The sequence below is a fragment of the Cataglyphis hispanica genome, chromosome 16 (genome assembly GCF_021464435.1).
Source record: "Cataglyphis hispanica isolate Lineage 1 chromosome 16, ULB_Chis1_1.0, whole genome shotgun sequence".
Classification (NCBI taxonomy): Eukaryota; Metazoa; Arthropoda; class Insecta; order Hymenoptera; family Formicidae; genus Cataglyphis; species Cataglyphis hispanica.
Genome location: NC_065969.1, coordinates 2,682,683 through 2,708,869, shown reverse-complemented (window position 1 = coordinate 2,708,869; position 26,187 = coordinate 2,682,683). Strand labels below are relative to the sequence as shown.

The 26,187-nt window shown below is 29.4% G+C and overlaps 1 protein-coding gene across 1 annotated transcript in view; it reads right to left on the bottom strand.

Moving 5' to 3' along the window:
• Positions 1-26,187, bottom strand: part of LOC126855443 (probable G-protein coupled receptor 158) — an 80,402-nt gene that overhangs the window by 39,147 nt on the left and 15,068 nt on the right. Inside the window, exon 3 of the mRNA XM_050603091.1 lies at positions 16,028-16,211. Coding sequence (XP_050459048.1) covers positions 16,028-16,211 — 184 coding nt within the window. The remainder of the gene's footprint in view (positions 1-16,027; positions 16,212-26,187) is intronic.

The window sequence follows — 26,187 nt, the reverse complement described above, 5'->3', positions numbered from 1 at the left end:
CTAATACAATGTGCAAATTAGAATTATATTATATAACGTTAATATGTAAAATGCAAGTGTATTCAAATTATAAAACAGTGTTCGAAATAATTAGTATTTTAAAAAAATAATTACTATGCAAAATAAATTCTTTTTATTTTAAATAGATGTTTCATAAAAAAAAAAGAGCAACATAATTTCCCCAGAAAAAGATTTTTATACATAAACTTTTTATAAAGTGTGATAAAAAAACTAATTCTTGTATAAAGAATCTAAATAATTATAAATATTAAGCAATATTTTATACATTTTTATATAATTATAAATATTAAGCAATATTTTATAAACATATTTTTGTAAAAATAATAATTACAAGAAATATTTTATTAAATACTTCAATTTTATTTAAAAATAAAATCTAAAATATTTTATATTACGTTATATCATAATGTAAAGTATACGTCACTACTATCTAAAACACTTCGTTAATTAATTTCATAATTCAATAAATAACTTAAATGAGTTACAAATTCCTTACCTCACGGTTGCTCCGCCGACGCTCGATGCCATCTCAGGCCTCTTTTGTCTCCCTTCTTCGATTGTTATAGCTGTTTCATGGCACTCACATAACACTCACTCGCGAAAACATGGTTAATTATGATCGCGCGCGCACCAATCAACAGAATTAGTCGACGATTGCGATGCACTTTGCACGGCACTGTCGACGTTAACCGCACGCGACGCGCACTTTATTACGAGGAGAACAACATGAAAACTATCATGAACTCATTGAGAATCGCACGATCAAATTTCGACGCCACTCTCGCGATAATACTACGTCTGTTGCTGACTATGAATAAATATAGAAGTCAAAATTAAAAATAAATATCCGCGATAAATATGATATATTCGAAGAGATAAATATCGTAATATTTAAGAGTATAAAAAAAAAAAAAACTAAATTTGCTGATATTATTTCTCGCGACAGATTTCGATGCAATGAATCTCGCGACGTGCGCAATTTCCTAAATTACGACGATGTGTGAACACCGAGTTTAAAGATTTGCGATTACATAAATATTAAAATATCAGGTCGTATATGTGTATCGAAACAAAGCCACTCGACCGGAATCGATTTGTCCCCACACCTACGATGCTTTGTTAATGATTCCGAAAAATTCTAAAATATCCATCGACAACTACATCCTCTCTGATATCGTGTAGGATTAAACAAGACGAGTTAATGGCTAATTAATCGACGCGATATACCGCGGTGTACCGTCAAATTATTCGATCCGATGATTTGCATATTACTCCGTTTTCGATTCGGTAATTGTGCGAGAAAATTAGATTGAAATCAACAAGAATTGAAAACGCGACATGAGATAGTTATTCCAATTGAAATATTAGAAAAAAATAATTATCATTATTCGATATATAGTTGTTACGCTTTGATCTCTGTTTGAGATGAATAATTGCGAAATATCTATTGTGATAAATACTCCTCGTTCGACGCAGACACGAGTTCGTTAATCGATGTGTTTCTCGTAAGATAGGTAATACGATAATGAAAGATAATACAGAAAGCGATTCGCGCAGCAACCTTCCTGCTCGAGCCTCACCGAACGAATGTTTACGGTACCAATCGTTCACAAGTTCGTTATAAACACACATAATATTTACATACCATGAGGAGAGAAAGAAAGAGAGAGAGAGAGAGAGAGAGAGAGAGAGAGAGAGGGAGGGAGAAGAAGAGAGAGACAGAGAGAGAAATAAATTTATATAAAATATTTAACTGAAATTTCTGAAATTCTTAAATTTCTCGCAATTTTTAATTGCTAAAATCACCCGAATCTATGATTTGATTATTATACAAATTACCGAATCGAATTATTCAAATAATGGAAAGCCATACATAATATCGAAATATAGACCATTTATTAATAATACATTTATTTCGCGAGATTTATGTGTTTAAAATATATCACAATATGTAAATTGTGATATATTTTTAAATGATACATCGCGTTTTAATTTCCCATTAATTCGACTTATTTAGTGTCGCGCGTTATCAGAAAGCAATCACCGACGCTATTTTATGCTTATTTTCCGATCATTAATAAAACATTGCAGATGCTGGATGAATTTATTCCGATCGAAACGCTTCGCAATGCCATTTTCAACTATATATATAATAAATACAGTCGTTATCAAATCATTATTATATTTATCAATCATATATAATATATCATAGATAAAAATAACGCCATTCATGTATCGTCATAATTTATCACCGATTCACTGATTTCGCGAGATTTATTAAATCGTAATCTGTCGTAGAAATAGGTAGTTCTCTATCTAATCATATTTCCGAATATTATACGTTATTTATCAAATATCGTGAATATTTACCTTCAATTCCATTTTGTTTTTATATTCACTTACGTTGTAATGGAATATAAAATAAAATTCGAATGCATACTATTTGTTAACAAATGACATAATATTGTTGCAATAAATGGCGTACAAATGTGATATTAGTGTGATTTTCAAGATGTGTCAAGGCAATCGTAACTTTTACATCACAATATAAAAAAAAATGCACGTGGCATGCGATTAATATCAAAAATATAAAATGCACTATATTAGAATATTATCGTGCAATTAATCGCAATTAATTAATTTTTTTTGCCCGAGACACGTGTCATGTGTGAGTTCCAATTAACAGTCAAAGAGACAAAACAGTTTATAATATTTATTGGTTATTTATAAAATCAATTGCTCGTTTATTGCCGCATATAATGTATAAAATTTTAAATATAAAATTGTTTGAGAGAAAATTGTGTAACTTTTTTATTAGTTACCTGTTTAAAAAACAAATAAAAAGTTTAATTGTACGCAATAATTATTTTTTTTAAATATCAATTATTTTGGATATTATTTTTTTATGATTTAAATACATTTATATTTTACAAATTTATCATTTATGTATTATTGCACAGATACAAAGATTGGAAAATTTCTTTCAGAAAATTCTTTACACAATTATACATATTGACTTTAAAAATTGCTAAAAATCGTTAATTTACAAACGATGAATATCTCTGACATATATTTCTGCGATAAAATATCTTATTAGCTGAGATTTATGTTTTTTATGTAAATTTCTGCCGGAAGTACTTAGAGCATGCCTAAATACACAGCAACGGAACAGAATTTATGGCGTGTAAAGAGAGAAAAACGTGAAAAAATTGAAATCTTTTACACATAATTCAATTTTTATGTCGCCGAATAAAAATGTCAAAAACTTTATTGCTCTTTTTATCTATGCGCCATTATTTTTTTATATTCGCTTGCAGATTCGACAATACGGGCGATGTTATTCTAAAGTACGTACAAGCGCCACGATGAAATATCGTACACAATGAGCCGAATGTGGAAATGGTGAAATTGATTTGTCCAGCTTTGCATTATCAGAGGAAGCAGCTATTCCGTTCTCTCAATACGATCATTTATCTATATCGTTCATTCTGTACTACTGTTATATTAATTGTGTGATAAATTGTAGCTGTAATATATGAATCTAGACACATATATTTTATATAACCATAAATTTCTTTTTTAATTAGTTGAAACTTTTTTTATGTTCAATTTTGTATGTGAAACAGAGGAAATCAAATACATGTATCTCAACAAAATCTAGTAATAAATAGAAAAAATTGATAATATAAAAATAAATTAAATATATTATTAATAATGCAAAATTAAAAGAGTGAACAGTTGCATCTGATGCTGAATATGAGATAAAAATAATATATAATGACCTATTTTCTATTGATTGACGAATGATATTATTTTTATAACATCTTTTGTTAGATATTAGCCAGTGTAAGTAAATATATCTAAGGAATATACCTAAGAAAGATATAGCATTTAGAGCGTGTAAGAGATCGTAGAATAAAATTTAGTAGAATTAAGTTTATTAATTGATTAGATTTGTAATATTTCTTTCGCTTTTAGATGTTTACACAAAAAAAAAAAAAAAAAACATTTTAACACGAATACATATCTCGGTTTACCACATTGATTTTGATAACTTCGATCGCGGTCCAATACGCTCTATTTGTACTTTTAATTTTATTTTTTATTATATTAAAGCAAAGGGCATCGTTAAAAGTATAATATCCGAGTTTAAATAAGAAACATATGACAGCGAAGCGACAAAATATTGGTTGAGACAAACGGAGCAAAACTGTAAAGTATAAGATATAGAATTTCAAAAATCTCGCAAAACTTAATATTTAATAATTAAGAAAAGAGAACTACTAAAGCTAAGTAAATGCGGAATTATAGCTACGAGAGTTATTTAAAATTTAACTTTTATTTTTTAGAACAGAATATTATTATAAGATAAAATTTTCCATCATTACTTTATTTATGTGACGATGGCATTAATCTTGGTACCGCTGAGAAGCTGTCAAGAAAATAAGGATAAACATCTTATGTTTATGCGCATCAGAGAAACTTGGCTACAAGCGCAGAATTGTAGACGCGCTCAAAAGAACAACTGCAAAATATCCGAAAGGCCAGAGGCAAGATTCTAGAATCGCAAACCTTTATAATCAGACACCAGTACCTTTTTGAAAAAATACATTAAGTAAACAGAATAATCTTGAAAGAAAATAAAAATCAAACGTAATTATACGCTACGCGCAATTTTATGCGAAACCGACGTCAAACACAAGATTTTTTATCAAAGTTCTTGAATTTCAATAAGAAGAATTATTAATGTAATATTTTTATGTCGGTACTTTTTTATTTAATCGTACGTATGTTTTACTAATAATCAGAAAAAGTTTATTTTATAAATTCTAATAACACAGTTTTAAATGTTATGATTTTAAATGAATTAGCTGGCAATAATTATACGTATATTCTTTTCAATAAAATTTTTTCAGATAAATAGAGTAAGATATAAAATAAATTGTTTAACAATCTATGTATTGAGTTTATAATATAATATATTTTAGAGTGAACATACTTTCAGAGTTTATTTATTAAAATGAACTTCTTCCTGTGCGATTTCCTTCCTGAAAATTATATATGTTCTGATTTGCGACAGATTCCTTCCTAAAGTACGACATGTGTATTTTATGTCTGTTTGCAGACCAACATTTCAGCAATATCAGCTAAAAGCTAAAAGCGAGTTGGAGCTCCAAAATATCGTATAGCAGGGATAGAATGACGAAAACACTTCATGTACCAACAAAATTTCAATAAATTCACATTATACGATTAATATTATTTGCATTGTGTATGCGCGCATGAATTATGTGTAAATATAATTAATAACACAATGATGGTCAGTCTGATTCCTGTCCATCAAAATGATATATAAAATAAAATCAGGGATTTCTAACAGTAAACATGTACATCTTGCATATATTTTCTAGACCCTTTGGCAGATATATTTTCTTATTATATATTAAATTAAATTTTCCCGTAATTGCGTTATGGCATTAATTAATAATGATATGACGATGACGTTACATATGCACAAAACTTAAACAATTTGCGATTAAAAAATCTTATTAAAGAAAAAAAAATCAAATTGATAAATTAATTTAATAATTGTAAATATAATTCTTCAGAGATCATTTTTTATCATATTATATTAATTTTAGTAGAGTTTTTTCTAATATAAACATCTAAGATAAACGGAAAACGAGTTTCAAGCATTTTAAAATATATGCGAAAAATAATAATTATCTTTACGTGCGACTAAATCTCACACATAAATTAGATATTATAATTTCGTGTTTAGTAGAGGAGATTAAGATTCACAACAAAGTTTTTTTTTCTTATTTAATTACAATGCAAAACCGGTTTTCCTTATCGGTAATATCAATGATACATAATTACGTGTGATTATAAATAGTGAACATCAGATAGAGAATTGCAAAACGATGAGTTGTTCAAGAGATCAAGTTTACTGAGAAGATCGAATTCGTTGAAAAATCGAGAAAAAAAACAGATAAAATTGTGATAATTACAAACAGTGAAACAATTAGAATCAGATATTATAAAAAGATAAAAGAAAATTTTTATTATTTCAAAGAATCGAAAATTGTTAAGAATATAAAGTTAAAACCATCAAAAAATTGTAAATGTTATAATAAAATACAGAAAAAGATGTAAGTATCTATAATCTAACAACATATTAAAAATAAAAAAAGATATTAACAAGAAAAAAAAAAGCTTATTTTAGAATTTCGAAAAAATTATAACTTTTTGAATAAATGTCATTTTTGTAGTTTAATTTCCGTAGAACGCATAAAAATTAATTGTACAGCACAATGGAAATATTCTTAATTGCTTTCCTGATAATTATAATCGTAATGGCCAACTACCGGCAATGAGAAAACCTCCTCAGAGATTGACAGTAAACTCTTGCTCACATTCTTCCGATAACAATAAAGTAAGTCACATGCCCTCATAACCAAATGCAGATAATTATCAATTTAAAATTCTGTATTTTAATTTTGGCGAATAAAATTAAGATAAAACATCAAGCTTTTATCATGTCAAATTAAGAATAATAAATCATAAAATCTTTATGCATATATATATATATATATATATATATATATATATATATATATATATAACTGTAAGAAAGAAAAAGAAAAGAAAGAGAAAGAAATATATTAATTTTTTTAAATTAAGACTTCACATATTCTTTCTTGATTTAATTCTCTGTTTGTTTGCAGCTGCGAACAACCTCAGAATGCAAAAGACACTATCTTTTGGCTTAAAGACTAATTCAAGAATTACTTGATAATGAAAAAGCATTAAACTAATTTGAGAAATATAAAATAATAGAAAAAAAATTAAAATATAACTGATGATTATGATGACAAAAAACGGTAGTAAAAAAACGAAGATAATCAGTAAGTGAACGCAAACCCGAAAAATACAAATATAATGAATTATTAAGCTGTCATTAATGTCATAAGTAAAATATAGATAGAAATGTCAATCAAAAATCTTCAAATCAAAGCTCGTCATTTATGGAATATGTTCTTCCAAGGTTGGACGACTGTGAAATTAAACATAGCAGTTAAATTGCATGCAATACGAGATTCTTCTTGCATCTAACAATAAGTATAATCAATTCGTGTAAAAGCGGATATGCTTAGTATATCTTTATAACCGGTTTTTTCAAATAATAATAATGAAATTTACATATGTAATGACATTCGCATATATTGTAATCAAGAGAAGACTTAAATAAGAAATGCATGGTAAAAAGACGATAGTACGTGTTGGCCTTCCAAATGGATAAGGTGTGCGTCAGTATAATAAATGGCAATAAAAAAGCAGACCTTTTTTTTATAAAAAATCAGCTTTTTTATAGAAAAAAGATAAAAAAAGTAAAAGATCAAATTAAGAATAAAATAGAATGGATTCTAAAAAGAAATTGTGCAAACATTATAATAAATTTAACAATAAGTATAGAAAGAAATAAAAAATATAAATAATTATAAAAAATATAAAAAAATAAAAGAGATATTTATTAAAAAAAGGAAAATTCACATATTTATTAAGCTTATTTTTTAAACAATTAAAAATCAGACAGATGATGTGTGTTTATGGTTATTTAATATTATTATAGTATTTTTCTAAAAATCGTGAAGAATAATCGAATGTTTGGATCACAATGAAAGTATTGCTTGCTCTTTCCATAATAATCTCACTAATAATGGGCATTTTGATATTATTGGGAGCATCTCATTTTACAACAACATCTCCTGACACTATTTATTCAAGCACTTCTCACATAAACGTTCCTGAAAGAACTTTCTGTCCGCCGGGCCAGAGGAAAGATTTTCGCGGAATATGTCGCAAGCCATTATAATGACAACGTGTTATGCGTAAGTAATTATCATCTGGATATTTAAAATTGTAACTATATAATTGCAATAAGTAATATTTCATTATAACTAAAATTTATTTAATTAATATATCATAAACGAATTACAAGAGAGACAGATAAACGCATATTGCGTATACATAAATTATTATTTTATTATATTATATTATGAAAGCTTCTTTTTTTTAATTATTATTTTATTATATTATATTATAAAAACTCCTATTTTTATTGACTAAAATTATTAAAGTTGTTGAACAATTTGAATTATTTTATTTCTTAAATGCACTTATTTTTATATCATTTTTTACTAAAAATTTAATTTCAATTTACGTACTCCTATCTCTCTTTCTTTCTCGCATTAATTTATAATTAATTTTATATTTACAGATTCAAGAAAACACATATGCAATTTTAAATATTCAAAAAGTATCTTATAAAAACAAGCAAATATAAATTTTTGTACCTTAATATGTCAAATTTTGTCTTATATTTTCACCGAATTAATTAATAAATTACATATTTATTCTATTAATTAAATTTTTTTGAAATCCGCTTATTTTTTCTTTTACTCGCCAAATACGTAAATAATGTTAAACAAAAATATTTTTATATCTAACTATTGTAACAATCATATTGCGATTATTGTATCAGTTATATGTCTATGATCTTTATAAAATATCTACGATGTTCTAATGATCATATCTAATTCTAAATGCGCAAAATAGCATGCGATACGAGATTATTTTTATATTTAACAATAAACATAGTCGCGGATGCGAATGTTTATGCGTTGCAATTATCTGCTATCAATATGTGTTAATCTTATTTTGCAACAATGTTTTTTAATATATAAACATTGATATAGTATTGAGTATTGCTAGATACATATATGTATATGTATATCATATTTTTATAACGGTCATAATCTTTAAATTTTATAAAAATAATCAAAAAATTTTTTGTTTGAAAATGAGATTATTTTGGCGATCACTGTAATTCTGCCTACTACTTGTCGGAAAGACCTTACAAATTACGTTGACTGTTTAACAAGGCATAATATTTTTTTTTTAAGCTTGGCATATCAAGATTAATACTTGTTGCATATGTAAAATAAGATTTACATATGCGTAGAGGCACTAATAAACCAAATTTATATTAATAATAAAATAAATAACTTACGCAATTGGAAGAATATAAACGTCATTGCCAATAACGGACAAATTGCAGACTTTGTATTGGAACCTAGTGAACTTGTAAATCGAAAGAAAAAAATATTACGGAAATTGGAAAAAATTAATAAAGAGCAAGGAATAAAGAAAAATTAACAAAATTCTCGAAAAAAATATCTAAATATTAGAAGAAATTGCGAACATTTGAGATAATCAGAAAAAATGACAGATTGAAAGATAGAAACAAATAAAATTTGAATTTATTTTTCAATCTTTTTATTATTTCTTTAGTTTCGTGATATTGCTCGAAAATGAAATTTCTCCTGAAGATTCTACTGATATTCCACTATGATTTTATCTAGAGATGTCAAAAGAATATAGAAGAAACATGTATATCTATGATTGCAAAAATAAATTCCAATAAATATCATGGTTGTACCGAATGGAATTATTCCTTGCTCGAAAGACTAACGAAAAAATAATCATGGAATATGTCACCAAGTCATTTAGCGTAAAAGTGTAAGATGTTTGTTGAAAGCATGAGATAAAAAACTTGTATCCAATGACCTAAATCAACTTGGAATATGATGAGATACAAGTCTATCATATTTTCATTTCTATCTATTTATATCCATTTTTCTTCATCTTTACATCATATTTATATTATAATGTGCTTTTGTTAGCGTTATTGCATTTATCGTGGATTCTATTTATCATTTATAAAAACATAATTTTAATATTTTTCCTTAAAGCGCTAATATAACGCATAAAAATTCATATATAATTGCTTTACGAATAATTGAATGTTATTAATAAACATAGCTTCTCGTTTCTTTGAAACAATTATAAAATTAATTGTAAGATTGTGTTTTTTTTTTTTTGCTCACTATACTTACCTAACCAGAAAAATATAAATGATAGCTTCCGCAATGAGTAGATTGCAAAATACGTTTACTTACTAGAATCAAAAAATTAAAATCAAATGAACAGTGAAAGAAAATAGAGTAAAAATATATGAGGAAATAAAAAATTACTCAACAAACAAAATTTCGCATAAGTCAAATATTTAAATACGAGAGAAAATTAATAAAATTTGAAGTAATTAGAAAAGAACAATTGAAAAATAGAAACAAATATTTCGATCTTTCAACATTTTTATTATTTTCGAAGCTTTGCGATATTGCTCGAAAATGAAGATTCTGTTCATAAGAGTGATATTTGCGGCCAATGTAATTCTACCTGGAGCATGTCAGGAAGACACAGAAATGCCGATGTTAGGAGTCTCATCTCAGAGAAATCATAGTTGTACCGGATAGAATTGCTTCTTGTCCGCAACATCAACGGAAATATTATCACAGAAAATGTCAAGTCATGTAGCATACTAGCAGTACAAGATAATTGTTAAAAATATGAAATTCATATCTAATGCTAAATTTATAAAATTGTTACGAGCCTACTAGATTTTTAACTCTCTACCGATACATCTTTTCTTCATTCCGCATTTAAACGTATTGTTTATTTATTTGTTATATCTTATTCGCGCTGTGAATTGCATTTTTTTTCCATGGTGATTTCATCTATCAAATAGCACATCAAAAATAATTAATTATTATCTAAATGACTAAGTAATGCCTTTTCAAAATAGTCGTAGTTTCTTCAGAAGTAATCGTGACAAAAAATTTCTTTATCTTTTTTTTTTCCACTGTTCGCTTATGTAATCGAAGAAATATAAATGATAAACTCGCAACGCACAGATTACAGAGTTCATTTGCTATTTACTAAGAACAAATCGTGAAAATAGTGAATCCATAAAGAAAGAGCAAAAATTTGAAGAAATTAAAAAAAAATAGATAAATAATTAACAAACAAAATTTCAAACAAGCAAAGTATTTAAATAAATAAATAAAAAAATAATAAGATTTGAAAGAATCAAAAAAGAAATGATTGAAAAATATGTAGAAACAAATAATTTTTGAGCTTCAATTGTCCAACGTTTGTATTATTTAAAGCATTGCGAGTTTTGCGGCATTGTTAAAAAATGAAGTTTCACGTGAATATTTTATCGGTAATTGTGATATTGGCGGCGATTGTAATTCCATCTGGAACTTGTCAAGAGGAAACGTCAATGGAAGAGATATTGACAGATGAAATGTCGACAAATGAAACGTCGACAAATGAAACGTCGACAAATGAAACAGTATTCTTAAACGGAATTTTAAAAAGTATCATATATGTTCCGGATAGAAATGTCTTGTCATCTTGTCCAGAAGGTCAGAGAAAAGATCACCGTGGTACATGTCGACGAGCTCTTTAACATGCAAAGAATATAAGGTAATTAAAATATGAGATAATAGCTGTGTGTATATCCATTGTCAAATCTACAGTATAAATATATATATATATATATATATATATATATATATATATACACACAATATATACGAGTCTATCATATTTTTCATTTATCTATATAAGTTTTCTCTTTCTCTCTTTGTCTTTATAGCGATTATATTCAAATATAATCGCTTTGCGCGAAAGCATTTATTCATTACATTTTATTTACTGCATATGAATTTCATAGAGACGTGATCACATCTTTTAAGCATCTCAAAACATATCAAGGTTGATAATTAATATATATATTTGATAAAATATATTTGAAATAATTCAAAAAAATTCATAAACCTAACCAGAAATGTCAAGCAAGTAAATTCTCGAATGGAATAATTTTTTTGTGTATAAGATAATTAAAAAAATATTAAATAATTAAAAAAAGGAAGAACAATTGAAAAAATAGGGATAAAGGATATTTAAGTTTGAATTTTCCAATCTTTTTATTATTGAAAAAATTGGAAGCGACATTGCTTATCGAAAATAGAACTTCTCGTGAATATTGTGTTGATAGTCGTGACATCATTAGCGATCATTATGCTTACATCTATTTTATCAAGAGAAGAAAAAACGGATAATCGACGGATGAAACATTATCATACAAAACATGAAATTTTGTATCTCATTTGCAAGCACAGAGTATTATAATTGTCTTGAATAGAAACATCGTTAGTCATGTCTTTTGTTCGGAGGATCAAAGGAAAGATAATTGTCGCTCAGTCCTTTAATATAGTGCATGGTGATTTAACGTATGAACAAGGTAATTTAACATATGAAGATTTAAATCGTTTTATACGCTATTAGACAAATCGTATATGAATAAAGGACACAATGTTTCTTCAAAAAATACAATTTTCTTTTATTAAAATTTAATTTGGAATCATATCTTTATGACAGCTTTTGATATTGCAATATTAAGTGACTTGATGCTTAAAAGAAAAATTTCTGTCAAAGTCTAATTAAAAAGTCACCAAGCATTTTTAATTTTAATCGTTGATTAAAATTTGAAATTAAACAAAAAAATGTATTTATTTTACAAGTTTATTTTAAATAATAAAAAGATTAGAGAAAATTTTTCTTTTGATGAGTGACATTTGAGTTATTTTGCAATTTTCATGCTGTCATTCTTCTTATAATTAGTCCTTTTTTGTCCAACGAATAAAAAATTAATTAAAGAAATTAAATTTTTTCTTAAAAAAAAAAAGATGTATCGTATTATAAAATATGGCAAACACTGCAAAAACAATATAAGTACGTAAATTGTCAATATTATATATTAAATTTTGATTGTCTCATCAGTCAAATTTATTTTATAAAAAACCTGATTCAAAGAATTGGCTAAAATAGATGTTTCCAAATTTCTCATAATTTCGCGATAATTTAGAAATCAATTTAACAGGAAGCACGTTACGTTCCAAAAGATTGATCAAACATCTGCCTCTCTCGAGTAATACATCGACAAAGTTTCCTTCTTGCTAAAAAAAAAAGCGTCGTTACTGAGAATCTCATTTTCAAGGAGGAATGTAAATCCGCCAGAATATTTTCTCCTATCGAAATATTTCAACTATTTTCATATTCACGCGCAAGAAATTTCTATAGCTCGAAGTTCAACGATTTCGAACGACCTCGCGAGGATGGGAAGAAGAACGATGGGCGATTCCGCGAGCGGGAATCGACCGGTCGATGGATCTTCGGAAAATTCGCGATAGTTACGCGAGACAGTTTGTTGGCGAGCAACTTCCCACTAATATCGACAAGTTTCGCGTCCGCGGGCGAGCTGGTAGCTTCAGTGTAACTTTCACAGCATCCACCCACCCACTCACTTGTTGCCACCCCTTGTATACGTCGCGGGTGCAAGGGAGCGCGTACGGACGGGCTATCATTAAAGTAGCTACACTACATAATACGATCATATAGTGATCGCACGATATGCGCCTTTTGTGCTCTCTGCTCTTGCCGCGTTTAGTTTCGCCGATTCCCAAAGGCAAACCTAATCGCGAACTTCTCGCACATCGACTCCGCTGTCACGAAGTGACATAACTTTACTGCCGTGTCCGATGTGAATAATCATGATTTTAAATGTATATTTTTTTGCTCTTATTAATTATTTATACGTGTGTGTGTAGTTTCAAAACAATGTTCTATTAATTTAATCAATTGTATTTACATAAATTACATTTATCTATATTATAAATATATACATATTATATATATATAATAAAATAATAAATATAATAAAATTATATATTTTATACACATCATGGATTTTATAAATTTCACAATAAAAATAAATAAAAATAAATTTAAAAACAACTTAAATAAATGGCGAATAAATAAATAAATAAATAATTATTAAACATAATATTCTTTTTCAGTTATACATTATTATCAAAGTGCTTTTTTTGTAAAAAAAAAAAACTGATAATAATTATTTATGTCAATTCCAAGATTTTAGAGTTTATATAGCATATTTATCGTTAATAAAATTAATATCGCTCTTCATCATAAAAATTTAAAATATGATTGATTACAAATTCGATTTGTCATAATAATGTTATTATAATTTCGCCTTATACATTTGAAGATAAAGAATTTTGCGATATTGAACAGACAGACGATACGAATGTAAGACGCTTTTCTTCAGAAAGCAGGCTTTTCCGAGAAAAGAAAGAGAAATATAATAAGCTTCTTTACTTCTTTATCAACTCTAAGTACAATACTTCGTGAGCTTCATTGGAGAGTATAATAACAAACAGATTTGGTGCAAAAATATTTTGCCGAAAAATATTGTTGCAATTAAATAAATAAAATATTCATATAAATAATAAATATTACATACAATAGAAAGGTATCAATAGATAAAGAAAATTCCATGTGTCTTTAATTTCTTTCTCTATCTATAATAATTTTCATCATGAAAAATTTTTATCTCTAATTGATGCTTTTTATTGCAATTGCTGTCTTTTTATATTAAATTATAAATGATCATATATTTATTGACTGTTATCCAATACTCATAAATAAACAACACAAAATTTACATAAAAAGTATGTTAATTTACATTATCGATTTCGTGATAAAATCTATTGAGAAAGTCACTTAAAAAATAGTCTTAAAAAAAACAATGTTTTAAAAGGACATTTTTCAAGGAAATATCAATTTTTCAAAATCGTGATAAAAAACTGGTTAGTCGATATCTAATTAGTAAGGGACAATCTGTGCATATATCGTGCAATCCCTCTCGAGAACTTATTACGTTTAAAATAACGGATATGGTGTCAGATTTTCTCCATTTATCCAATTTTTTTTCCTTCCTTTTTAAATTCGTTAACGAAAAAGACACTCGCCATTATAAAGCGCGCTTGGAAAATGATATCATTGTAATTTTTGCGGTAAAGTGGAGCATCGAACAATGTAACTGAATATTATCCGATTCTTAAATTAACAGCGTCATTAAAAAATTCACCATGTAGATATATACGATCTTTGTTTTTTCTCTTTTTGTATCTACGATACTAGTGTTTCATTACGCAGACGGCGCTAATCTGCTGATCAAATTTACGTCACAATTACGGTCAAATTGACATTGGACCTTTAGAACGGACGGCTACAAATGGTACGAGAAAAGCAATAACAATCGAAAGAATTGCGATACTTTAATAATTAAGCTAAACGTAACTACTCCGTAAGAAAAAAAAAAAAAAAAAATTCGAACAAGAAATTCTCACATTATCGAATTAGAGAAGGAAAATGTTAATTACCATTATTATAATTAATTATTTCCTTTATTATAAAATTATATAATTTAAGAGTTTGTACTGTTAAATGAATCCTGCAAATTGTATTAATCTTTTTTATCTCGAGCTGCAAAAAAAAATTGCTAATAAAGGAATCTGGCCTTACATTTTCATGTAAAATACGATTCAGTGAAAATACTTACTCTAGAATTTTCTCCAATTTTCTCGAACGCTTTGATAGTTGGATTTTCAGACCTTCGGAATTCTTTGAAGTTTCTATTCTAGGATTCTTATACGTACACAGTGGAGGATTTTTCCGTTCAAAGGCCCTTAGATTCAAATCTCGAAACGAAAATGATAGCACGACAAAAGTTTTCTTAATTCGCGAGTGGTAATGCGTTTATAATGATGAATGGCATTTAAATTATGCAGCGCTCTCGCAAATTCCTTTATGTCCCATTTGTTTTTACATAAAAAGACTAGAGATTGATGGATCACCGTACCATTTCGACAATAGAGCCGACAGTACAGTCTCCTTCCATTGATGGAAATTTGAAATTATTCATTACATTTATTATGATATCGTATATGTCGTATATTTACACTCTCATGAATATTAGATCGAATATTATTGGAAGGATTGAATAAATAATGAAAATGCAAATGTACGAGATATAAAAAATCATGACGTCTTCATGATTCATCGGCAAAGGTAATTAAGTAAGTCGTGTGCTTAACGACGCAAGGGAGGAAGGAGGGCGAGGGGTGGTGCGGGGAGGGAGGGAGAGGGCGGGCGGAAAAGGATCTGCACTTACTTGAAGAAATAGGTGTCGTTGACGTATCCGAAGAAGGGTACCGTATAGGTCAGCATCCAGATATTACCACCTCCGCAGTCGTAATACGGTTTCGACCACCTGCCATCCTCGTATTTCACTGTCAGGATTTCGTCCTCCTCCCTTTCCGTGTGCACGCTTTCGTTCAATGTATAGGTGTGGAATCCTGGAACAGAGGAACCATTAAATAGGTCGAGTCTATTCCTTGCCGAAATTTCATTAAAGGATCCCTATGGCTATAATGGCCACCTAATTACTATACTTGATTAATTAATTTTTTATTCAACACATAGAAATTAATGTGTACTAATACTCATTGACGTATATATTAATTGACATTGCTATTACATCATCGTATTCATCGAGAATTAATTTACGCGGCATATTATATCAAAAATTAATCACTATCAATATTGAAATAGTCTCAGTATCTCGATTGTCCACACGCTTTGCTCGTATCATTTATTATCCATTGATTTTCAATGATTGCATTATTATTTTTAAAAGAACTTCATAATAATTATTTATTTTAATTATCCAGAGATCGGAAAATTAATGTAGTTCAAATATAAAAATATTATTTGCAAAATTATCTAATTTATTATTATATTTACTATTAATTATTAATAAAATTTCTCGCAGAGATGCTTTTCAAAACAAACTTCGAAAGCAATCTTTTGCTTTTACAGAAAGTATCTTCTAAATTAATTCTCTCAAAAGAAACTATTTTTTTTAATTTATTATTAATTATTATTATATTTACTATTAATTATTGATAAAATTTCTCGCAGAGATGCTTCTCTCAAAACAAACTTGGAAGGCTATCTTTCGCTTTTACAGAATGTTATCTTCTGAATTAATTCTCTCAAAAGAAACCATCTTTCCCTTATTCCTACTTCTGCGACCATTCATTGAGACAGCATTTCCTGAAGTTAATCTCCGAGGACTTAGACATCCAAGACTCCGCAAATCCACTGTGTAAGGTTCCGAGTAAGATTCTGGTAATTCAAAGATCTAACAATAGGAGTCGAGACTCCGAGACACGTAACTTTATCCAACTGCAGTATGTGCACGCACACACCGTACAAGAGATATCAGGGACTACAGGGTATAAATATATATATATATATATATATATATATATATATATATATATGTATATGTATATATGAATATGTGTGCATGTACAAGAGATGGCAAAAGAAAGAGAGAGAGAGAGAGAGAGATAGATAAGGTGCTGCGAGAAATCGTCTCCAAGTTCCGAGCAGATAAAGAAAACGAGCTTCGTCGTATCTGTTTTTCCGTCGACTTGCTACTTGCACTCGCCTTTCCTTCCCTCCGGTCACGGCAACGTATTTCCTATCCCGTGCGAAGAAAGTTGCTGAGTTTTATCGAGCATGATCCCCGCTTAAATGTGAGAAACGTTATTTTTTCAATCCTCCTTGTATCGTATCGGGGGACGATGATAATCAATCGCCGTTTGTAGCGTCGCTCTCCTTTCATATAATATGTACACATGTAACATACCCGGTGTGTATGCATAATACAGGCCAGCCGGCAGCTTACTCTTTTCAGCCCGCTGATATTTCGCGCGCAGTCGTGAATAAATTTTTTTTTCTTCCCTCCCCTTTATTTTCCCAAGATATTTCTGCAACATCACGTATTCCCGCAGCGCGCCGCGCAGCATCTCATATCAGATTAGATTAGAGAACGACGGAAACTCAGTATGGCGACGAAGACGCGAAATTTTTACGCAGTCTCGTAAATATTAATTATGACGGTTTGCGAATAATGAAGCCGCGTATATAATTAACGGTAGAAATTAGAGTTGCCACTTAAAATAAATGGATTTCTTCATACGCTTTTAAATTATAATTATAATAGTCATCAAGTATAAATTGATATGAGCCAGCTACGGTAATTATAATTAATTACACGCCTCGTTTATATTTCTTGCATGTATTTAATATAATTAATATAATTAGCTTTTTTGCGCAAGAAATGCTGTTTCTGTCACGTCTTGTTATACAGTATTATAGTTAATAGGAATGAGATGAGAGAATATTATCTACGATATAAAGCGGGTATATTGCAGCTTTTTTCATGTACGTATCATACACATTTGACTTAACGCAATTGTTCATCTTTTATCTAACTCGACTATTCATATTTATAGGACACCTGCATTTTATGACCCGCATGTGCTACACCCAAAGCAAGATAAAGATATATGACCGGGAGGCGTGTGTGTTGTCACAGTTAAAATATCGCAAAAATATGACAAAATATATCGCTCGGAAAAGTATAAAATAAAAATATAATCATGTATACATTTGTATATCCCATCTTTGTCTCTAGCAATAAATAAATTATCTCGTAATAAATCAATAAGTGAGCTTCTCACCGAGATAACCGCGTTTTATACGAAGGCAATCCCGACGGAGGCGCCCTTAATTAAAGCCTTCTTAACCGAATCGCGTTTATTCTCGATCGGCGAAAAATCGGGAAACCGACCTGATACGACGCCAAGTCGTGCTCTCTTTTTTGCCCCGCTCATTTCTCGTCCCCTTACTTCTCATTTCTTCCCTGTCCTGTGCCAGCAAGCTCGAGAAATCCCGGTCTGATTTATCCGACAGTAATGTGCCTCTTTTAACATAGATCCTCCCGAAACCTGTTTAGGAAATCTGTACGTTTATTAACCGCCATTACGACAACGGCAGTCGAGGTTATTCGGATTGTTAGATGTACTTTATTTTAATTATTTAAATTAGCTTTCGACAATCTAAAAATTCAACTTTACTTTAGAGAATTTTATTTCAGATAATTAAAATATTTTCTGACAAAAACAGCTGCCTGTAGACGCAAATCTTTTCTTCATTTAATTTTAATAAATTGCATAAATATAACAATACGTGAGAATTTCGAAAATTAAATTTGATTTTGATTAAATTTGTGTCAACGTGTGATCTTGAAAAAATTATAGAAATTAAATAATATAAAAATATTAATGGAAATTCGAATTCTGACTTTTTGATGATTGGAAGAGTTCAAAGAAAATCGGAAAGGGCAAAAAAAGAAAAACACCAAAAGATTTATTGATGTAGAAAAATATTCAATTTGATTTCAGGTCAGCTCCAATATACCATTAAAGTTGGCAAAGACGGGCAAGGATGGGGAAAGCGGAGAAAGGAAGCATCTTTTAAAAGACCAACTAGAGAGAGAGAGAGAGAGAGAGAGAGAGAAAGAGAGAGAGAGAGAGAGAGCAGAATTAAATAAATAAAATTCTCTTACCAGTGTATGTTACGATAGATCGATTCACTTACTTCATTTTCTGTATATCTTTTTACAAAGTGTTTGCGCAATTCTTTATATCCGCCATTCGTTTTGTAAGATGCAAGAGATGTATCTTATAACATTTTTCTTTCAATATTTTGCAAGATATTGGCAAAAAATACGCAATCTTTGTATAAAGTATATTATCGATTTTTTGACATATATTTTACTATCGTTTATGACATGTATTTCACTATATTTTACTATTATTTTTCTTCTTTTTAATTCCGAATCTTTAGCTTGATAGATTCATATACTCTACTTCTGGATATTAGATACCAAGATATTCGACTTTTAAAATATTTATAAATTCTTAAATCCTTTGAGAATAAAACATTTTTGAAATGCAGAAATTTTGCGCAAGTTTAAATTTTTGAAATTTGAAATTTTCAATTCTATTTTCATTGTTAAATTTATTCTTAAACTTTTAACGATATTTAATATTCTGTAAATTTTAAAATCACTTCAATTTTCGCAGACGATATATTTGAGACCAGTGACTAAATGTTATAGAAGATAAAAAAATAAAATAAAGATAATAGTTTCAGTTAAGAAAATAATCTTTGAATTGCTTCGAGAAATATTGAGCGTTGAAAAATGAGTATTTCAACATTTCTGACAATCTTATAACTTGGACATTTATTTCGCTCGAGCCATTCGTCTTGGCTATAGCAATAATAATTCGTTATCGACATGAAGAAGTTTGGTGCCGATATTTAATTCGCGAACTAAAACTCTCGAGAAACTGTCAGTTAAGCACTTGAATAACGCTTAAAACTTCCTTATTGAAAACTTACTTTACTATTGTTAAAGCTCTGTTGTATAAATGTTGCTTTTATATATTTAATAATAATATATGATAGCATTTATAGTTTCATTTTATTACTAACATGTTTAACGTACGTATTGCCATTACCATGACATTTGACAACTGCCCTTGTATTAACGTGTAATGGTACGTCATATTATACGTTTATTATAGTTTGAGGGAAAATGGTTATTTCACATGTCCCACACGTACGAGCATAGTACGTGTGGGACATGTGCGTATAAATTATTATATTCGAAAATATGAAACCAAGATGTGTGACATTCGCGAAATATGAAATCGTAATATTACAATGCATATGCATCGAATACTAATAAATTATAACATGGAACACATTATATGTATTTTTATCTGACTGATAATGCCGGATACTTGACTTGGCATATTTGACACTTCAGTACGACAGTTTAGAACACTCGCTCTAATCGGTAGCGATTAAACGAGGATTCTTTCTCGCATTCCCTTTAGGCTACAAAAAGGCTGCGGAGCAGGTCTCTTTAAAAAAATCGGAGCTTTCTCGTTTCTCGAACGTTGCTCGCCCAAGCATCATCCATTGTTACGTTATCGAGCGCTTTTCGTGAGCTTTCATCCGCATTACAAAACTACGAAACGCGACAAGAAATCCGCGATAGAATCACACACACATCACGTGCATATCGATGGATATTCGTCATGGGAGATTATTTGAGATCTGTCAAAAAATCTTCTGCCCCGAGGGATCTTTTTTTAGGCCACTTCGTGGCCTGCGAAGTATAGAATAAGTAGTTTGTGATTCTAATAAATTAATGAGGGCGATTTTACGATAAAAATTTCATCAAAAGCTAGATGAGAAAGATATCAGGAAAAAATTATTTTTTGATGTATCTATAAATGTACTTCAATTATTCGCTTAAATGCCTCTCTTATGCATTCATCATAATTTAGAAAGATCATTTACATTGTATTTAATACATTCTCTTCATTCTTTATGTAAATATTTAGAGATTTCAATACCTTTAAATAAACTCTACTTAAATAAGTTTTCACGGTGAATACAATGCAAAGATTGTAAAGCAGGTTGTAAAAGCTAATGGCTCGTGTTAACATAATGCAATTAACGTTGAAAATATGATATACGATTATACTTTATTTGTTTTACATGAAAATCATAGTCTATGTAATAAAGGGACTTAGGCGATCTCATTTAATTAGATGTACAGAGAAAAGTAGAGAGAAAAAAAAAGAGAGAAACCAAGAAGCAGTATCGTTTTTCGTATAATAAGATAGAATAAAATGAGAAGAAGATGAGAAGGAGAAGCAAATAAGTTTATTTAGTGAAATTGAAAGAAACTTATACCGCTGAAAGTCTCTATTATACTTGAGCAAAAAAAATTTATTTCTTATAAATATATTTATTACCTTTATTCTATATAAAAATATACAGAGTGTTCCTAAATAAGTGCAAAAAATTTTAAGAAATGATTCTTTTTTATTATAATTTTATTTGTTCCATTTTTTACACTTATAATTTTATGTTGCTTGCTTTTTTATTCTAAAATTCAACTTTTAGTAACTCGAACTCTATGCCATTTAATACGGTGCTATGCATAATAATGTATTTTTTTTTTCTTGAAAAAAAAAACTTAATTTTATGAAAAAAAAATAAAAGAAATAAAGTTTCTAAAAAAATCAAACTTTCTAACGCATATTTTTAAATGATTACATTTCGATTCGTTAAAAAAATTCTATTAAAAATTGAATAAGGATTATTAGTTTCATCAACCTTATAACCATACGTGAAAATTAAAAAGATATTAATAAGAATCCTTTCTACTAGTAAAAAATGTCCATCAAATTTCATTTTTCTAACATGTCCAAAATTTGAAAAAAAAAAAAAAAAAAGAAATAAATAAAAATTTAATTTTTATTTCCCCCCTTGGAGAAATGTAACTCTTCAAGAAGAACTAAAAGTATATGTTTATATGAAAGACCTCCCTTAATTTACGACAAAAAATTATCTCCTAAAAGTTTTCGTATTTATTTAGAAACACCCTATATAAAGGGATCTCTTGATACGATGTAATTCCTTATATCAAGAAACTGATGAGCTTTGAAGAAAGATTTGTAACAAGCTGCGTATCGGGCCTCCCCTTATATAGTAAATAGCGATATCATTACAACCCTATGGTACAATAGCGATATCATTACAGCATTGGCATGGCGCGATGGAAAAGATGCCATTGCTACAAGGCGACGCGCCTACACAGTTCATGACATATCGATCGTATTCACGACAGAGAACGCCGAGCTCAGCATTGTCTGTCACGTTGAAGGAACGCGGGCATCGCTGCGACATTTCCTCTCCTTTCAGCGCGACACATCGATATATCCAAAGATCTAAGAATCTTTAAATAGAACGACAATAGTATTTCGGAAAAATTTTAATAATGGTCGCGCTATGCGAGGTACAGGTACATAAATGCCGATGATTGCGTTAACTTGGCGAAAAAGATTTTTATTATTTTTTGGAAAGGTGTCTGCGCACGCGCCAATAAAGGCCAAAAAATATATAGAGATATGAATCGGGCTTTCATCGCTTTTTGCTGAATCGCAATTCGTTTCGCGAGTATCAATTAAACGGCGCATGTTTTTTCCAATGAATCTGACAAAAAAAATTTGACGTTCGATTGGTATTAAATCTTTTATAAGACATGAAGCAAACTATTGACATATTTTTTTCATTTGTTAAAACATCGCAGTAAGTATTAATGTGTATCGCTCGAGAAAATAATTATATATATAAAAGTAACTCGATCGATCAACAAAAGAGAAAAGATCGAGATATAATTTTAATTTAAGATATATTATTTAGATGACTTAATTAAAAATAATTTTTATTTTTAAATATATTATAGTTGTATTCAAATCTTTCAAATGATGCGCTTTAAAGAAACGAACTCTGTTCACATTAATTTTAAAATTTGTGTAGCGTCCCAAAAAAATAATATATAAAATATCTGAAACAGAGAAAATAAACGAGAAGTTACGCGGACAAATAGAAATAAATCCGCGAGTACTTCAGAAAAGACTGTATGCATTCCTCTGTAGATGTTGGTGGATAGCTTACGATCGATAGCTTACGTGATTTTAGAGCGCAGATTTTTATCTGGCTTGTCCCGCATCAATAACGCTAACAGAAATGCAACCTGCAATATTGCGTTCAAATTTTAACGATATAGTAACATTTTATTAAAAAAAAATTACGAAACCAATGACGGTATCGTCTCAATTTATGAGTAACCATTTTACAGAAATATTATGTTTTTACTTCGTCCGTTTTCAAACTTCCCTTCATGAAAAACCCCCTTCGTGAAAAACATTTCGATTATATTTTCACAGTGTGTTACGTTCGAGGGTCCAGTTTTATTTGATCTGCTTGGAAATTGTTTCTCAAGTGTTTTATTCGTTCTTATATGGTTACATTGAACACGCGGGAGCAATTGTGTTGCAATGTACACACATTCGAAGGAGCTGAATTTAATTTGAGTAGTTTTCCCCGTTCGAGTATTTTTATTACGTAGCAAGAGGGGTGAGGTGCGGGAAGCGGTTGAGCGATAAACGATGAAACGGGTTTTTGCTTTATACGAACACACTATTTGCCGGAACAGCAAATTGTCACGAAGCGATAAAAATTTATTTGCAATTTCAACGGCTGTCCATGAGAAAGTTCTCCTCGCGGTGCGCTGGAATTTTCATTGAAAAACACGTGCCGGCAATCTATAGAATAATTATATACATATGTATACACTTTCTCGTGAAAATGACGAAATAATGCATGCAGCAGCTCGGAAACTCGGCTAACGGAAAGCTCTGCCTACGTTTAGGAACTTTTGAACCAGTTTTATATATTCGAGATTTAATTTAACATATACATATGTATATACATGAGGTACTCCAATATTACCGTCATTAGTCATTATCCCTAATTTTTAAGAACACATTTTTTTATTACATTTAAGGAGAAATTTAATAAAATTCAGTTGAATTTTTTCGTCATAAAAAGTGTAATAATATGCCGCTATTTATGTAGTCCGTCTATAATTTTCCGAAAAAAATACATTGTAAATAATTACATATTTTTTCTTAAAAGCAATAATTTTTTTATACCAATTGATTTATCTTATTATTCTACATATTCTAAAGTATTATGGCAAGATCATCGAAAACTAAATATTATTAAAAAAATATTTTACATCAAAATATATCAAATTAAGATATAAAATAACTTAATAAAAGAAATACTTTATTATAGCTTTTTAAAAAGTTCCCAAAAAGAGCTATAAAAATATGCAATAAAAAATAAAAGGTCCTATTTAAAAAAAAAAAAAAAAAACGATATCTTCACTTGAAAAAATCACGAGTAAAAAAAATTTTTTGCGCTTTATTGCGAACTAAAAATTATGCTAATTTCTTTTATTAAACTTTCTTGTCACTTCAATCAGCTGTGAGATATTTGCTTGGACATTTATGAAGTGACACCCGATACTCGTATATGTTCGCTCTATTATATTTAACATATGTATAATAAATATACATATTAAAAAATAGGACTTCGAGAATATGCCCCCCGAAATATTAGACAACGATTAGACAATTAACACTTGACAAGTAGAAAAAAAGACTGTCGGGATCAAAGGGATTAATGTATAAATCTTCTTAGTCAAGAGGATTTAGCTTGACCTAGATGGTTCGGGAGTTGACCTTTCCCTCGATACTATCTTATCGAGTGAAAGCGGTCGAAGCTGCTCGCAGTCGTCGCAAAAGTGGAAAAGCAAGACTATCCGAGAACACGTAGTAATAATTTATGTCGCCTCCGCGAATATAGCAGCCAATAACCGTGGCCAGACGGTAACGGTCGGGAAGGATGGTCGGGGATTGTGCGGTGGCGGCGGTCGAGCAATCGCGCCCCAGGAAGAGGAGAGACAGGGAGCGAGAAAAGAGGGTGAGAATATGAACGCGCATATGAAACGCAGGCACGAAAAAAAAAAAAAAAAGGCGAAGTATACATGATAGTTACTCTCGGATTTAATCCCATCTTTATATCTCGGAGAGGGAGTTTCTCTGACGCAAAAACGCGTTGTAGAACTTTTTTAATAAGAAGGAGAGATAGAGGCCTCATATAAAGTCATTTCCTAAATCCTTATCGTAGTTTCGTGTTGCAAGGTAATTTTGTAAAACTTTTTTTTTTTTTTTTCAAGAAAAAAATATAAAACAGATCACGCCACGTGCGTAAATGTATTTTATTATTCTACACGTCTTTCTTCTATGTCCATGGAATTACAATTCTTAAAGTTTTCGCAAGTTAAGCCTGCAATAAATAACGTGTTTATTGTCTAAGAAAGTTCTTCACTGCGCGGAGAAACTAGTTTAAACTGTTATTGAAGGAATAGGAACTCTATCGATCCGATAGTCGCAATAATATCAAAGAAGACATATATTAGAGTTAATAAAAAAATAGTAAAACTTATAATAATAGCTCATTTTTAATTTGTCTAAAAAGACGAAACCAAAAATATCATTTTTTAAAAACTTTGGCGAAATAATTTAACATAACTAAAGTATATTTAATACTTATTAAAATTAGCATTCTTCTATTATTACGCTCGAAGCCTCTCTCAAATATGTCCATAATGATAAAATATAAATAGAGAGAGAAATCGATACAACATTGTTATCCCTCAAACATATTCTTTATTTAAAAATAAAATATATTTTTATTAAAAAAAAAAAAAAAATTGTAAACGGAACGTGTCGTGTGTGGCATAACACGTCCCAATAAACCATAACGGAAAAAGTTAGGCAAGTCAAGTACCCGCGTCCTTTGTGGAGTTACATCCCCGCTTGTGTGAAATCGATTCCCCGTCGATTTTCCACGCGCGCATCCGCTTTGAACAACTCGAGGCTTCTTCGCAGAAAGTGCTTGAAATTTTCTGATGGAGCC